The sequence below is a fragment of the Pelecanus crispus genome, chromosome 2 (assembly GCF_030463565.1).
Source record: "Pelecanus crispus isolate bPelCri1 chromosome 2, bPelCri1.pri, whole genome shotgun sequence".
NCBI lineage: Eukaryota > Metazoa > Chordata > Aves > Pelecaniformes > Pelecanidae > Pelecanus > Pelecanus crispus.
In genome coordinates this window covers 6977999-6996374 of record NC_134644.1, presented here as the reverse complement: position 1 = coordinate 6996374, position 18376 = coordinate 6977999, and the positions used below count along the sequence as shown (strand labels likewise).

The following is an 18376-nucleotide window of genomic DNA, read 5'->3' as shown; positions in this document are numbered from 1 at the left end:
TTGTTTAACTTACGACTGTTTGCTTTTGTTCTGATTCCAGATGATTCGTTCTTCTGGCAGCAACGGCAGCAGGTTTATCTCCTGCAAAGCTCTCCACCGTGGGTGGTTTATATAATTTGTTTTTAATTTTTGTATCAAGTGCTATGTTGCCAAGGCAATACACATTATGTTAATATTTATTGATTCAGTTGTTTTTGTAATTTATAAAGCAAAACCATTCAGCCGTATAAAAAATTTGTGTGTGTGCAAATGGATGGTTGGGAGCCCAGGACAGACCTCAGCTCCTTTAGAGAATAAACCAAAAGTTTGCTCACCTCTGCTCTGATGTGGGCCCTAAAAAGAGGTGATCTGCTGACACCGTACAAGTAATTAGCACATGGAGGAGGATGGACCCAGTGTTGTCCCCTTGCATGCTGCAGGCCAGTTGTAGCACCAGAAAAACAGCAACCAGATTGAAAATAGAGCATAATCTGGGTGACATCTCAAGTGTGTTTGTGCACGGACCCACATACTTGTTTGCTGACACAAATAAATACAAAGGCTCCACACTGCATTCTGCCTCTGAAAAGCACAGATCGGCTAATTGTTTCAGGCTCAAATGGGGATTAGTGCAAATGCCGCTCCTTTGGAAAGAGGACTTGCTGTTGGCAAAACAAGACAAATACCTGTCATCAGCATGGATTCACTTTATTCCTTCCCCACGGAAATATCATTTTTTCCATCCTGTGCAAACAAATTTAGAAAGAGGATCCCAGGACCTGCCTTTCAGATGGTGATCAGCTCAAATGGGTTCTCCTGATGCTTCACTCACTCCCTAGATCATGACCCTGGCTTGTAACATTTGTTCCCTGATTCCCTGGCCACGGCTGTTGTGGGAAAGAAGACGTGCAAAGCCTTTGATAGCAGGAAGCTTCCTCTCTGAAGCAGCTGGGGAGGCAAGAAATGGCAACTGGCTCTGGAACCCTTCCCCCTTGCAACTGTCACTGCAGAACCAGCCAGCAAGGATGAAGGATGTGGCAGGATGAAGTTGATTTAAGTTATTTTCTGAGATGTACAGGGTATCCCCTGTCTCTGGTGGGACAGTGCAAATACAAACTCCCCTTTGCTCAGTCTGTGGCACAACAGGAAGCTTCAACCCTATGTATCTTCTCTGCTCCCCACCAGGCTTATGCGTTCACCTGTTTCTTTGAAGACCAATTTTGAGACACTAATGGGATTTCATGGATCTCCAGGTTCTGCCATCACGTTCCAGGAATTAGATGGTCAGGACATTTCCAGGGGCAGACTCAGAGTGGTGGAGGCTTGTCCTGGTCCCCCCACATAAAAGTCTGCACGCACTTGGCTATTCAGCTGGGACCCTACTTTACCATGAGACACTGCCTGTCAGAGGAAGCATCATCAGCAGACAAGGATGCTGGCAACAGAAATACCGCTGCTTTAGCACAGAGGACTGTCACTGTGAAATGGAGCCTCCTTGAGAAATGCAGCTCAATAGAGCAGCAATTAGTAATTTAATGGATGACAACATATTTTAACCTGCAAATCTTCCTATAGCCAGTTTTTGGATACCATAATAGGAGTCTGAGGAGCTTTTCATGCATAGCAAACCCAGCTCAGCAGTGTGACACACATAGTTACGAGAGGACTGTTTACTCTGTAAAGTAATTGTTGATGTTTGTGTTCCTCCTTGCAGACAGCTATGGATTTCATAAAATTAACGTGCCTGGTAGCAATTGGCATCCTTTCTCAGCAACAGTTTGCGTCTAGCAACTGGCACCCTTCCTCTGCAAAGAAGCCAAGAAGTAAATGATCGTGAAAACCGAACTGTTTATATCCTACCTCCACATAAGTGGAGAAGCAAGCAGATTGCAATGCTGCTGAAATACGGCGAGCTTGCATTACTGCCTGGGTGGCACCTGTTTCATGTGTAAAGTAAACAGGCGACTACAGTCTGCAGAGCTGTCGGGCTGACAACTCTCAGATATGCTGAATTCAGTCTTTCTGAAAAGCCTTGAAAAATCTGAACTAAAATGGGAGAGAAATAAATAACCACAAACCGGGGAAACGAATCGTGGGTTCTTATTACTAGAACAGATCGTTTATGATCTTGGTTCTCCTCTTTCACAAATAAATGTAAATCCTTGTAGCACCAATAAAATCAGTGGATTTATCTTTCTGCACGTTTAGCATGAGAAGAAAAATCACCAAATACATCAGGCAAATCCCCTTGCTTCCTTAATACAAGAAGGGGAAGATTAATATCACTTACTCTGCTAGGAATTAAAGAGGGCTGGCGTGCAGCTGTCAATTTGAAGTGTGCACATTTGAGAATCTCTCTACCCCGGTTTGAAGAATTATTTCTGTAAAACCGAGTTGCCACTACTCAGTTTAATGAGAAATCAGAGAAAAACCTGGAGTGATACCACACCGCAGTGCTGGGATTGTAGCTAAGACACAGAAAGGACTCGTGCCACGCTACGTTCCTTTACAAGTGCAGCTCATTAGCAGACTACAGTGTTTGCAATACTGATGTAAAATACGTGAAGTCCTACTTTAAGTTTGCAACACATGTACATAATTTAAGAGCTGCACATTCCTCAGAGAGGGTATGAAAACAGGAAAGGGAATGGCTAAACTTGATTATTTGAGACTAATCATGCCCGCTCTCCATCCTAGGCCACCTGGTCCGTCATTCCACTTCGGCAGAAACAATCAGACAACAGGCTAGCTTAGCAGACTGATTTTTGTTCGTTTTTTCAGCCCTTATCTACCCCTCCCAGTCTTTTGTCTTGCCATTCATCTATGCAAAAGCCAGAAACAGTCTGGTGCCAAGGGAGCAGTCAAACATCAGAATTAGAAGGTGCTGCTCGTATTTGCCATGTGAATCCACCTGGATTTTTTTTTCTTTTTCTTGATGACCCAGCCTTTATAGGGACCCCATTTATTAAAACCCAAGTCACTAACACATACATGCAGAAGAGCAATGTGGGCAAAACGGGTTAAATGCAGTAGTTCAGAAACAGCACGGGCCTGTTGCCCAGCTCCCGGTGAAGGTACCAGTAGATGAAATTATGCCCCTCTACTTGGATGTCCACAGGTGCCAAGGGAGTTTCCAACTGAGCTGTCATCTGTCAGAGTTAATGCCATTGTAGTTTGAACTTACACCTAGGTAGCTAAACACAGAACTTGTCCTCCTGTTGGACCTCAGAAACACATTTTTTTTCCCCTGAAAGTTGTAGGGTATTTGGAAGCAATGTGCAGTATTTGTTCTAAAAAATAACGCACCTGTGAGTACTTAGCTGGATAAAAATACCAGAATCTGGCCCTTAAAATTCAGAATGGTGAAGGCTAAGGCCGGCCAGAAACCACAGCTGCTCAGCAGAGGCTGTTAACAGCAACACTTCCCCTGGAACCAGCCTGCCCTGCTATTTTCCTTCATTTTGAAAAAAGGTGAACTAAAACTTCACCAGACAAACATCATCACAGCCACTAACTGCTGGTCTCTGCACAAGCACTGGATGCTTTGCCAAATGTTGTCCCTCAAGGTGGGAAACAACAGTTTAGCAGTGCTCCTTCTCAGATTAATCCAGAACATTTTAAGCATTTGAACTCTGGCCATGGAGGACCAAGGCACGTTATTTCTAATGGCTTCTGCCTTGCTGGCCTAAGATCTTTTCCCACACTGGGCAACACACTGCTCATAATAAAACATAGATTCATTATTCCAAGGGTTGACTCTTAAAATTAGTCTAAGTGGGAGAACTTGGCAAAAAGATGGACTGGCAAAGTTAATTTAGCCTGTTATCAATTCAATAGGCTTAAATAGGCAGTGAAAGTGTTTCATAAGTGTTCATTGTTCAGAGTTCAAGCTAATACCTTCTGCTAAATTGCATTTTGAAGTTTAATCACAATCCACTTTGTGTTTCTTTTGGTAATTGGGATCTCTCCACAGCATAATATGAAGAACTCAAACTAATGGGGTCCTCTGATGGAAGTTTACATTTTGGAAGTTTGATTCAAAGTGCAGGGAGTGAGAGTGCCTGAAATAACCTGGAACCTTTCACTCAAATAAGGCATTAATATTTTTGATCATTAAGGAAGTCTTGTATTATTACAGGCAATAGCAACAAAATAACCATTATTTTAATTTTTTTTTATTTTGGACCATAATTAATAGGAGTAATTGCAACCCCCGACACATGCACACACACACTGCCTCACTTGGCGTAGGAGCTGTTGGGGAACTGGCTGCTGTTCATTTTGCCCAAAATGTTAAATGTCGGCATTTTCTTTACCAAAGGGAGAAACAGTGAGAAATGCTCATTTCTGGGCAGCATTTCGCTCCAGGGAGGGGTATGGATACTGGGAAATGGCACCCAGTAGGCTGTGACTGACGTGTAGTCCCCGGTCTGGGCTCTTGTCCAAATGCATGTTGTCAAGTCCACTGTGCCTGATATCGGCTCTTTCAATGCCAGGCTCTTTTTTTTTTTCCTCCCCCCTCTTTCTCTCCTCCATCAGCTCCCTGTGTTTCCTGCACCTTAGGCATTATGCTGTGGACAAATATATTTCCCTGCCACTGCGCACAGAATAAGCACCCTAAAACCTTTGTTCGCAGTGTGACTGCTCTAATCACGTCAGCAGAGATCTGACACGGAGTCATCTTCTGCCCCATCGTACTGAAACAAAACAAACACGAATGTCTTTCTATATGTAAAAGCAAACATGCAGACATAGGTGCTTTAAATATGCTGCTGTGATTTACGGTCCTTTTTCTAATGGCTTTGCTGCTATTCTTCTGAACACAATAAATACAGAAATATTCTATTGTATTGCTAAAAATAATTAGCAAATCTATACAGTTTTCAAGAAATGCAAAGCAAAACATACAAAAGGAAGAAATCCAGGCAAACTATGTATGTAATAATAATGAAAAAGCTCTGGTGTCTTACTTAATGATCAGAAAAATATTTGCCCAAATAAAGCTGACAAGAAGAATGCTGTAAGATATATTGCATGCCACATGCATGTATACACGTGGGCTCACTCTCCTGCCAGTAAGAACTGGGGAGTCATCAACTGACTTCACAGGTATTATATCCAGTTGCACTAAAAGGGAACATGTCCCACAGACTGGAACTGAAAACAGACAGAATATAAATACTGTTTGAAAGGGCATTACAGTTCCTGACAATAAAGTATATTTCCTGCACTAAAAGGCTGAGATTAATGTACCCTGTCAAATAATCACATGACTTCATGGTATCTCTGATTTATAGATGTTAGAATTATTAGGAACATATGGCATTGTCACAAAAAAAAAAAAATTATATCAAAATCTTTATGCACTGGCATTTGTACGGCAATTTTCAATAATTTCAGCTACACTTATGCCAACCTTGAATCATTCTATTGACTTTTACAGAATCACTTCAGGTTTAGGAGCAGGTCTGTAATGTACAGAAATTGTACAGTAAAATTTCCACTGTATACAAAGGAAACAGATGTGGGTCCAGATGCAGATGGTGAACTCTCTGTTACCTGAGACATTTCGTTCTTTTCTCTGTCTTACAAATGATGTATCATGGCTAAAATAAACTTACAGGCTCTAGGCAGAAATTATTGGTTGAAGTCTTTGACTCAGTGTTATGAGAAAGCTAAACCATGATGATCTTAATGGTCCTCTCTGATCTCAAAATTATGAATCTCTTACTGGTAGAAACATGCAAAAAAAAAAAGCTATCAGAAATAGTTTCACCTTGTCAAATGAAATAAAATGAGTCAGTAATTCTGAAATAAATATGGGGAAGAGGAGGATAAAAGCCTGGGGGTTTGATCCAGTTCAGAGCAATATAGAAAGTGTACCGTTGAATATAGACTGTGGTGGCAGCCAGCTCTGTCATTGACATGTACAGAGGCAGTTACTCACCTAAAGTCTGGAAAACTTGTTTTCCTGGCAGATGTATTTGGTGGAGCCCAGACAAGGGTATACCCAAGAGGAGAACTGCCAATTGAGATAAAAATGTGAATATGACTGAGAAAGCAAGGCATGCTCTGGAGCAATGAATACTTGCCCCGTGTGCAAAATCCAGGCAACGTACACCCCTAGGGTCCTCTGTGCAGACTCAGACCCAAACCTCTTGAAAATCACAGCAGAGGTGCTGTTCTGCCTTGGAGGGGTCTAGGAAGAGTAGAAAGAAGTGCGGCTGTGCAGGTGCGAAACCCTGAGAGGCAATGAAAGACACTGTCCCCTTCCTGCAGGCAATATTCCCTGCCAGGTCACGGGAAGGTGAGCCCTAGAAGGCACAGTAACCACTCTCTGCTGTTTAAGGATTTCCACAGCCAGGGGTAAGCCTTGGGCAAGAGGATGGGCCAGCTCTCCGCTGGCTTTGCAGTCTCAGGCTGGCACAAATCAGCCATGGTGGGAGCTGGGACCTGGCTGCCGTGCATGGAAAGGCAGTACTCCTGCGGCGTGCGTGTCTGGTGTCGAGGAAGGGGTAAGAAGCTGCACAGCGCTCTGGCCTGGCAGCAGGCAGCCAGCACTTTCCATATGACCCAATTAGCCACTCCCTCGGAACAAATCAATAATGGCATTTTCTGAAGACAAGCAGGCAAGTGCTGCTGGCTCGGCACTGCGCTGCACGTGAAAACACAAAGGTCTTATCTCTGCGGAAAGCAGCATCTGCGCCTGGCTCTGTCACTGCAGAGGGGGCAAATGTGAGATGTGGCCAAGAGCCACTAGCCACCGCAGCATGGATTTTCTTCTCAGTGGCATGCTATAGGCAGATCAAGTACTTTGAGTAAGGCAGGACATGATGTAATTAAATTTAAGAAGGGGGAGAAAGCAATAACAGCAGGAAATGGTAAAGCCATTTTCTGAGGTTGTACTAATGAATTTTGCTGACTGTAGGAACTCCTCGATGCAGAAAAGGATCCAGATACCATGCAGAAAGACCTGGACATTGTTGAGGCCTGGGATAATAGAAACAAGGCAGAGTTCAACAGTCTAAGTGCAGGACACCGTCCTTTAGGGACTGATCCAGTGTTACTCATCTGGAACCTCCTTTTAGTCTATTGCAGGACGCCTCTGAACCACAAAGTGACGTCACTGAAGAAGGCACACACCTTTCTGGGCTATAGCGGTGGGCACCTTGAAGGTTAAGAAATACTAAAGCAGGAATTTTCAAGATTTAAGATTTGGACTTCTATGTCTCCTGTAAATGGTACAAACCCCTCTGATGTATGAAACTTTCAGTGTAGTTAAATCACAGGTAAGTTCTGGTAGGATCCTCCGTGTCAGGTGGACTGGACTGGGCACACTGAATTGTTCCATCACCTTACTGTCCCCATAATCTGGTTCTTACTCTTTCAGGAGACTGAAAGTTGATGTCCCATGTGAAAAGATGGTCTTTATAAGCAATTAGAAGACACTCTACGGAGGTTCTAGGACGAGAGGAAATGGGCTTAAGCTGCGCCAGGGGAGGTTTAGGTTGGAAATTAGGAAAAATTTCTTTACGGAAAGGGTGGTCAAGAATTGGAACAGGCTGCCTAGAGAGGTGGTGGAGTCACCACCCCTGGAAGCGTTCAAAAAACGGGTAGATGTGGCACTTCGGGACATGGTTTAGTCTAGTCTACCCTTGATTGGCTTAGAGTGGACTTGGTAGTGTAGGTCAATGGTTGGACTGGATGATCTTAAAGGTCTTTTCCAACCTAAATGATTCTATGATTCTATGATTCTATTCTAGAAAATAATTTCTACATTTTAATCATTTAGGAAGCCAAAATGAGAACCCAAACAAACCTTGAGAAGATGCAACCAGCATGTTGCTGTGGCTGCTGCTGGGCTTTTGGGAGCTGTTTTCCTGCTAGGACACCCCATATTTGGGTTATACATCTCAAAGACAGAGGAAAAATGGAAGACAGTTTTAATGTAATAGAAGGTTATTTGGACACCATGTCCAAAGTATGACCAGATGGATGATATTTTTGTTGTGATTATTCTTGTTCTCATTATAAGGTTAAACTTCTCATCAAATCCTGAAGAAATCTTGTGGACTGACAAGCAGAGACTTCTCCACCACTATGAGTAGAGCAAGGAATGGGGTAAGGTAAAGCCCTTAATGAAAGTGTTGCAGTGACTGGCATCAATACATGTATCACACAATAAAGATTAATTAATTAAGTTCAAGGTGGACCTTTCTCAGCCTCACACCTCTTCTCCCAGATTTTTGCACCTGTGCTGACTTTTATTGTTCAGCTTTTCTTTCTGATCCTTTCACCATATGTGTCAGCTACAGGCATGTGTCTCCTGGCTCTCCGAGCTGGCAGAGTATCTGACTTGCATCTCAGTAATCAAAGGAGGTTTAGAAGCTATCAGGTGATCTCACTCCTTCGAAACCCTCTCAATGACAGTGCCACAAATTGGTAGCTTTCAGGAAGACGGCTGTTGCCAGTGTAAGCTTTGATAATAGAAATGGCAGCTGAAATTTAAACTTAGACATTTCTATTACTCAGAGGAAAATGTGCGGTCACAGATGGGTTTCTCATCATCTGAAATTTCAGACTGCTGTGTGTAACACTGTGGGGCCCATTTCTCATAGCCACAATGGCTTACTTTAGAGTAGTTTTGTGACTTTCCAGGAAAAGCCCAGCATTGGTACCGGAGCTGTAAGCTGAGCTGATCATCACCCTAAAATACCCCATTGGGATCAACAACTTTGTGGTTCTGCTTGAGACCAGCCTCCCATCATGACAGATGGGTCTGGACTGATGCAAGCACACGATGAACAGAATATGGTCCAGGATCTTCAGCTGATAGAGAAAGTGTAAAGGATGTGTAAGCATTGTCTAGATTTACCCGGCCATGCACTTGAGAGGCACACATACATGCACTCCCTCTTTACGCATCTCTTTTTGCCTTTTCTCCCATGCTATTGCATCACAATCTACATGCATGAGGAGGAAGGCAGGTTCTGGCAATGTTGCCAAAGTGCTGCTAAATTCCAGGTCAGCCAACAACTTTAAAGTGAAGCAGGGTACATTGTCTTCTCCTGAGAAGTAAATACGCATACACATTCTCTTTGTACATGCTAAAATATTTAAATATGTAAAATTATGGATTATAATTAGGGGAAAGTTAGAATAGATTTGAATGTTTAGCGTACCCTTGGTAGTTCTTGTTTTGTTTCTGTATGATGCCCTCCACACAAAAAGATACTTCACTGTAATTGTGCCCTTCTAGTGCAATCATGTAAATTTTTCTCTTGTTCATGTTATTCTTCCTTTGCGAGCTCTGCTGTGGTTATCATGGCCATCCTGGAGGGAAGGAGGTAATGACCCCCATGGAGTTGGGGCTCGCAGGATTAAGCTTCTGGGAGTGAGTGGGGAAGTTTATTCCCCAGTCCCACAGGGCTGCCATTGATACAAAGGTTAGCAAGCTGTAATGTTCACAACCCTACATCCAGGGAACTGGCATTTCATACTGCCCTCCAGGTGCAATAATACCTTCTGCAGTAACCTACACGTTGATCAAGAGAGTTTTTTGTGGGTCCAGGGATCATATGTCTTTGGAATGGGCACCATTAAAAATGACAGATCTTTGAATTGTTTGGGATCTGCTTTCTCATGGCTCTGCTCCTTATGGAGACATTTACAGCTGTACAAATTTATTAGGGTTTTGCAGGAAAGCAAATGCAAAGCTCATTACACAATTATAGTTTCTGCTGTTGAGCTTCTTCCTATTTTTGTTTATTTATTATGCCAATGTATTTTGACTCTTTGAGTTGCAACCCCCTCACATGCACACATTTTCCTCTCTAGAAATTTGATAAAATTGTTTGCTGGATATATGAACTCATTTCTTGTTTGGACCTTTTCAGCAGTAGACCCCTCAGGCCTGTGGGCAAAGGTTGAAAACCATTGATCAGGGCTATGCACAGGGGAACAGCAGTGACCTGCAGCAGCTGTTTGTCAAAGCCTGGAAAACACTAGTGACAAAGCTAATTAATATATTTCTCAATTCCATGCCTTCTATGTAATGCACATGCCAGCAGTGAACTGTATTATTACACTGCAATCCAAATATGTTGTGGTAATGTGACAATGTTACTCTAATGTTTATTGAAAATTTCATTAAGAGATGCAGTGTGAAAACAGTATTTTGGTTTGCTTCTCCTGCTGGGTGTTGTTTCCTCTTATTTTGTTTCACTCTGAATCCTCAATCTTTATATTACATATAATAATGTTTCAATATTATTGAAACAATTTGAAGAAGCTTTCTTAATATTTTCAGATCAACTTTTATTCATAATATTCCATTTCACTAAAATGCCTATTTTTCTACATCAGTTCTCTCCCTCATGCCTCTAATCTCACTAAAAGTCTAATTCCACATTTACTTGCTGTACAGCATAAAATGAATGGCTACCTGTTTCATCTACTAATATACACACCAGCACCTACACGGACACATTGTGCAGCTAAATAGAAATCCGCATTTCTATACTTTTAAAGGTACAGTAAGATGAAAAATCCCAACCCCTCTATGCTGGAGTTTAGCTTGCAATCGTGAACGTTGCTATCTATCTTGAGGAAGGTGGAATACAGTAATGCAACATACCCACATGTGCATGCACACACACACATGCTTCCAGACCTCGTGGACACTTATGTGCAAAGTTTCAATAAGTTTTTGCTTTGCACTGTGAAGGAAAAATCTGAGAGTTTTTAAGATTGTGCTGTCTCTCAGATGTGGCAGAAAGGTGTGGATATCTTTAAGGCTAGAAAGAAAAAAAAAAACCCCAGCCAGCCAAAATGTCAGAATTAAACACATGTATACACTATTAAACACATTTATACTAGTCAGTGTTTGGAGATTGGCTAATACTAAGAAACCCATCTACTATATTCATATTTCAATTTCTAAGTGTACTCTGCTTGTAGGTTTAAATAATACAACGCTGGGAACAGAAAAGGAGTTCAAAGAAAAAAACAGATATTATTCATGCTACCCACACTGATCTTCAGGTCATTTCAATAAAGGTATTCTTTATAAAAGATACAAAAAAGTCCCTAGAAGTGTTTACCAAAAATTGCAGACTTCTTTTTTTGTTACCTCGGTGTCTATTTGGACAGTGGGACATGATGATGAAGTCTTCTGACCCCTTGCCCTTCAGTTCCCCAAGGGGATGGTCAATATGTAAGACTTGCTGGTGAGCAGATGCACTAACACTGTGAAGATTTCCTCAATGAAGCAGGAGAAATTAAAGTTTAGCAGCCAATTTGTGCCCACCTCCTGACATAGAGTCCTTCCTTGGGGCTTTTTTAGGACAGCCCTTCTCTAAGGACAGTTTTGCTTCAAAACTTCCTCGCCCTCAACCGAGAGATCAGGGATCCCTCCTGACAGCTGGATCTGAAACAGGAGCTTTGATCCAGTGCCTGCAGAACTCCATGGGTCTCAGCTGGCATCAGAGGATGCTGGATCAGCGCTGGAGGGTCTGGAAAATATTACCTAGATATGGTGTGTGGAGCCAAGAGATAAAGCTGATAGAAAAGGGGAGAGGAGGAGAAGGAAAGAAGAGCATTCCTGTGAAGATTTTTCTTCTCCATTTTACAACCAAACCACACAGAATTTTTCAGCCTTTACTACTGGATGCTCTGGGGAATATGAAAATCTGCCATGTCACAGCAAAGAACAGGCAAATAACTATTTTGAGTTATACATACGATTACATATCTTCTCTCTTTCTTTGGTGCCTTGTCATATCAGCCTCTGCCTCACTGTATTTTTAAGAGAACTACCTGACCCTTGATTCTTGCTGCACAAATCAAACCAAGCCATTACCCATTTTTGCACACTGAGAAAATCCCCTGTCGTAGTCAGAGGACCTAAGGTTTGTTCTGTAACATTCCCATGATTCTGCTGAAAGAAAAAAAAAAGAACAGTCTCCTGTGTGAGAAAGGGTTTAATTGCTCTGGTTAGAAGAATTAATCTAGACAAGCACAAAGAATACAAAGAAAGGGAATGCCTCTTGTTGGAGACTGAATTTTGCTCTTGGATATGCACCTGTAACTTCTTCTGAAGTTAACAACATATCAAAGGCAGGATTAGGCCATAGGACTTTTGCATCACGAGCCATGGATCCAGAGCAAGGGTGGGAATGAAGGCCCTCTTAATAAGCTGCAACAAGCAAATATTTTAGTTGCCTACCTGCTCCATTTCAGTAAAGGTGCTCTGCTCCTCGTCTTCCTCCTCGATATCTGACTCTCCCACAGCAATAGGAACACAAATGGACAGGTCAGGATTGGTCATAAAATCATCATTGTCTGTAATTCCTAGGTGTTTCTCCCCATTTTTATTCATCCCATCCTCAGTGTGGTTCTCTTTGTGATTCTCCATGTCTCTGCCAAGCTCAGCAGTTGTATGACTGTTCACACAATTGTTAAGGGCACCTGTATTCTGGGCAGCAAGCTTCATCATTGCCTTCTTTTCAGCCGTCGTCTTGGGGTGCCGGAGGACATTGCAACAAAAATCCCATGTTGTGTGTTTCACGTACTGAAGACCCCTGTTGATCCGAGCAAAAGCAAGCTGCAGGTTGTTCATCTCCCCATCGTCATCTGGTGCCGAGAGGTTGTCAGCACTGAAAGAGCTTAGCAGCAAGGCAAGGAACAGGTTGAGCACCTGAAACCAATAAAATTAAAAGGAAATCAATGATTAATTGTGGAGGACAAATGTTTGGTCCTGGAAGCAGGAGAGTCTGAGTCTCATCTAATCTGTGCTACCATAACACCACTAGTGTTCATGGAACTACCTCTAATTATAGGTGATTTCAGTAGGAAAAGGAGGAGTACAGACATTTCCAAACACCTTAATTTCAGGTGCAGATATTTAGCATGGACAATAACACACTCTGACATTCCCTTTCCCACTCCAACACCTCAAAACATTAAAAAGAAATGGCAAAGATCAGAAACAGAATATGAGATAAAATTTTCATTGGAAGCTACATAGTATAAGTATTCTCATAAGGGGTGAATTAAAATTAAAAAATTAATTTCCTGTAATTGCCAGTATTCCATCTTGGAGAAAATCACTAATTGCAACACTTATTGACATCCAGAAAGGTACTGCTTACATGTAGAAAAAGATTATAGGAAGAATGTTTTAGGACCTTTTTGGTTTTTACTCGGTGTGAATATTGTTATTTATATTTCATAGTCTATAATGATATACATATACATGGCACTTAAACCAAATAGTATATTCAGAAACATTTCTAAACATTTGTATGTATTTTCACAGATAGTCTTGATTTAAATATCCTCTGGGCCATGAAGAAAATCTATTGTGACTGTGAATAAACACGTAAGAGGTCATATGGTTTCAAAACCTTTTCCCTCCAGGCAAAACCAAGTCATCACGCTCAGGATTAATGTGGCTAAATCTGAGCAGGGTTCACCCCAAAAGCAGGCTTGGGCCTGGAAATGCTGCTACTAGTCAAGAAAAAAAATATCTGAAGATTTTCACAGATGCATAAGAAGATCTAAACTTGACTGGAGACCGTAAGTTGGCTTCTTCTTGTTCTTGCAACTTCAGAACTGTCTACCTTTGCTGGAAGTGCACTGCAAGATTAGACACAACTACACATTTGGGTGACATATTTGATGATTTAAACCTCTTTTTACTTTCTAGGGGGTTTTTTTTTGGGTTTTTTTTCCCCAATATATACAAATATATTCAACAAATAAAACTGATTTCTTCTAGAAGGGTATTCCCAGTAATACATCTTGCAGGCTGATCACCAGCTGCTGTGTGTGGGACATTACACCTGCTTGTGGTCCAAGAAGGAATGAATTACAGCTTTTTGTGCCGGATTGACAAGGGCATGAAGCTCACACCAGAGGCAGATGCCTGGGATGATGGGAATAAGGCAAAGGTGACTCAAACCAATATCAGCTAAAATATATTCACCCAAAATAAACTAGGACCAAATTGCCTGGTATCAACTCATCTGCTGCCTGTACAAGGTGGGTGAGTGCCAGCTCTGTGGCACTGCAAGGGAGAGATCAGTGCTGCAGCACTTCTGCCATTTTAGCAATAAAATGGACTTAGTGAAGATATTTTCTCTGTGATCTCTTAATGCTACCAGAAATACCTGTAAGTCCCCTGGATTCTGTCTTTCTGATAGTGTTTTAAATTGATAAAGTCTACTAGACCAAAATAAACAGTATAAACAGTACTGGGACTTACCAAAGAGCAACAAGCTTTTGCTATCATCCCCCCACCTTGTTCCCCCTTCTTTCAAATATTCAGAATATATGAGCTGGAATTTTGAAAACTAGCTTGGTCTTAATCACTCTGGTGACACTGCATATGAAGTGTCCTGTCAGTACTGTTTTGTAAAGTACTCTTTGCAATCACCGTGATTATAAATGAAAGCAGTTGGTAGCACAGCAGATGCCCATGTCCATTATGAACTGCTGAATAAACTATTGCTGCACTGAGCACTACCCTGCTCTAATGTAAAGTGAGATTAAAGCTAATTGTTTCTTAGCTGGTCCATCATACTGGAGTGTCACTGACGGCTTGTGTGGGTCTCCTCTTAATCACTGTGGCAGTCTGGTATGAATCAATCTTTCATTATATATCCTACTCAGAGATATTGCAAGTGATGTTGTCTGATAGGTAGTGGAAAATGAGAGTACTGGATATACTGCCAAGCAGGTGGGAGTCCATCAGCAAAGGAGACATTGGCAGAATCACTTTAGCCATCTTCAACAATATTTGATAGAGGAACGAGGTCTCAGAGATAACCACATTGCTACAAGTATCCTGAAAATAAGCATGTGGGTAAAGAAGAGATACTGCCCAGGCCACCGGTGCAGACAAAGCTTGGAAAGCCACATCATGAGTCTCCTTCCCAGTGGCAACTTAGGGACATGGGAAGGAGCTGGAGCAAGGGAGGGGATAAAGAAATCCAGAATAAAAATCCTTTGGATTTTATAGGTTCAATTCAGTTGTCTTAACAGAGGTGTCTACTGTTGCCTGAGGTTATCTGAGACAGCTGCAGGTTTTGTCTAACCAGGACACGATGGGATGTTGCAACAGGCACCAGACTGGCGGTGTTTAGGGAACTGAATCATGCTGCAAGGATGGCAGCTGCCTCCAGACTCAGACACCAAAGCCTGAGGGTCTACCAGGGCACCTAAGCCCTGTTTCAATCAAAAGAGGTTCATCATATAGACAGTGGAGCCTGACCAAATACAGGTGACCATGTTCGGGCTGCATGCAGCTGCCAATATGTAGTCATCTAGCGCCAACTGACCCTAGCACGCCCAAGTCATCCTGAGGCAACTGGCTGACATGACACACTATTATAGGAGATCTGTGTCTAGTTGGAGGCCAGGATGGATATCTTACAGTACCCCGAGTAGCGTAAGACACAACTGAGTCAAGCCCTAGATCTCTGCAGACTGTAGTGGTAGCTCAGACATCTTCTCCATACATGAATACCTCCATGTATGCACCCAAATTTTGTTACCTGAAGCTGAATTTCATCCTATACTTCATTAATTCTGCTGTTCACAGAATAACTTTTTTGAAATGCCTTGTTTTATTTTTCCATATTTATTTTGTATGTCAAACTACAGTTACGTAAGTTTATCCAGATACACCTGCAGGTGTATATAATAGGTGGTAATGTTCTTACTGTTGTTATTTACCATGGATTATTAAGGCAATGTTGTTTGCTTCCCAGAAATGCAGCTGACATTTTGCACAAAGAGCTATTTGTACTTCATGCTTTTAGCCAAAAATAAATCTCAAGTATCACTCCCTCCTTCCTTTATGAGCAGGTAACCTCAGAGGTGTATTGCTGGGCATTCAAATAGAGTGAACTGCTGTATAAGCACTTTATGTTTACTTATTCCCCCCATTTCACTGTACACTGCATTTTCCAGAAAAATATATGCTCAACCCATGACACACCACATTTCCTGTAAAAGGTTACTAATAATATCCAGTCCTCTTGGTGGCTAACACAATGCTTTCAGTTTAAGTAAAAGCAAACTAAAGACTAATTCAGTTTTCAAAAGCAATTGCAGATTTGTATGTCCATAAGGATCCCCTTAAAAAGACGTCTGCTTTCCAATGACACCAAGCAGCCAGTCTCTGAAAACAGGTCACTTTTTTGGTCTTTGAGGTTAGGAATCAAATGACAGATGCATTCAAAGAAACCCGAACTCCTTTAGCATAATGATGTTAAGCATTTACCCTAATGACAATACAGCCTACTTTCATAGGCTTTCTCACTTTTAATGCCTTTCCAAAGCTAGTGACTCTGGTTATGCCATTATAAGGCACAAAGGATCAGATTCATCCAGCCTAATGTCAGCTGCCTCCCTGAGGTACTTAAGCTGGAGGAGTTTTCCTAGGATGTCTGTGGATGATGGAGACAGTCTGGCATCCCAGGAGATGCTGAAGAGCTGAACCATCTCTGGTGGTGTCTATTGAAGCCTAGGCTACCTTGGGTTTAGTATCACACAGCTATATTCAAGTTAGGGCACTTACCAATGCAGACCAAATAACTGACACAGAATCATAGAACATCTCAGGTTGGAAGGGACCCATAAGGATCATCAAGTCCAACTCGCTGCTCCTTGCAGGACTACCTAAAACTAAACCATATGACTAAGAGCATTGTCCATGACTTGTCAAACCCAGACAGGCGTCCAGAGAGTCCTTCTTGGTGTCAGTCTGCTACTGCATGCTCCAGGCCAGTGGTGGCCAAGCTTTATAACCAGGTGAGGGGGAGACCACAGGATGCTTCAGCCCCATCCTGAGCAGAGCGGCAACACAAAGGTAGCAAACCTGGCATTGCACAAAGTGCTGCACCAATTCTGCAGTCACAGCAAGTGAAGAGCATAGAGGCATGAAGCCATGAAGCTAATTCCTAGCTCCCCAGCCATGGGGAGAAAGCAGGCTGCTGGAAGGACCCCTCCTTCCCAAGGAGCCCTGGGCAGGGGCTGCTGGTGGAGGCTGGGAGCCACATATACTGCCGTGGTGGGTTGCAATCTGAACACCTCAGCTCCATCACCTCCTTTTGTTTTGGCCATCACAATACAAAAACAGACAGTGTAATTTCATATGACACTGTCTGATCAAACCATCTTTGAAAATACCTGTCTGCAAACTCTGTTGCTGAAGTTAAAATACTTTTGGAGCAAAAGCCTGTGACTGCTCCCTCATTTCCCTTCCATTCTTGTATTTACCTTGATTTGGCAAAAATGGAGGGATATAACCCTTTATGTATTTAACCTTCCACCTTCCATTCAGTCAAACAGTGACCAGCCCCTCCAATCCTCCTGCACTCCTGTGAGTTGATTCAGCAATATGTTCACTGCCCTGCACTCTTACTGAGGTCACGCACTGTGCTGAATATAGGCTGAACACCCACTGGAAATTCTAAGGCCATTTCTTAGCAGATTCTGTATTTCATTTAGCTAGGAGTGAGAATGATGTTGCACCTGCACAAGTTCAATGGCAGGGTTAAGCCATCTCCAAAGTGACATCCTCAGCCACTGGTCTTGTTTGACTGCAGAAGATCTAATATGAGTTCACCCACGTGGCTTTTCCTGTAGAGGGGTTTGTCTTGACCACACACTGCCAACAAAACAAGGGAGTTAGATTTTCAAACCCCTGGTCCTTTCCTGTGCGTGAAGTTTAATGAGCTTCACACCGAGCAGCAACTAAGGCCAGATGTTCTCATCTGCCCAGACCACACAGGACAAATCCTAGTAGGCTGGAGTCAGAGATGGGATCACCTTTTCAGGTGGGAGGTTTATAAAGCAGGGCAGTTCAGGAGCTGCTCTCATGAGCACTTGTTTTCTTGTAAGCCCACAGGACCCTTCAAAAAACTGAAGGTATTCAAACTGCAGGCGTGTACTGGCATCTCCACTGCAGGAGATGGAGGATAGCAAGGACAGTTGAGGGCACCTATGAGGAACCTGCATCACCTGAGGATGCTTCCCTGTGGAAGAGGTATCTCGTAAGAGCCAGCTAAGCAGGTTTTTCTATGACAACAGCATCCAGAGCAGAAAACACACCCTATCAGTGAATTCTGTCATGCAAAAAAAGAAAACAGTTAAAACAAATTGTATCCCTGTGGCAGCACATTGTCACTGCTGTCACTCAGCTGCATAGAAAAGCCCAGGCAGAGCAGCATGGTGAGGTACCTGCCAGGATCATCAACTACTCATCTAATACTTTTTTTGTGAATAAAATAGGACCCATACACCTCAATCTGTTCAAACTCACTTCTCCGGCAGTGCCTGTTGGACACAGACCAACAAGAAGCTCTTCAGGCACTCTCTGACCAGTGGA

At 42.5% G+C, this 18376-nt stretch overlaps 1 protein-coding gene across 5 annotated transcripts in view; it reads right to left on the bottom strand.

The window, feature by feature from the left end:
* LOC104028196 (sodium channel protein type 5 subunit alpha) overlaps positions 1 to 18376 on the bottom strand; it is a 171522-nt gene that overhangs the window by 56919 nt on the left and 96227 nt on the right. For 4 of the 5 annotated variants that reach the window (XM_075705274.1, XM_075705272.1, XM_075705275.1 and 1 more), the window contains one exon: positions 12206 to 12676. In XM_075705274.1, the coding sequence (XP_075561389.1) occupies positions 12206 to 12676 (471 nt within the window). Of the gene's footprint in view, positions 1 to 10423; positions 10433 to 12205; positions 12677 to 18376 lie in introns of all 5 variants that reach the window. The other variant, XM_075705273.1, reaches the window with a different exon arrangement.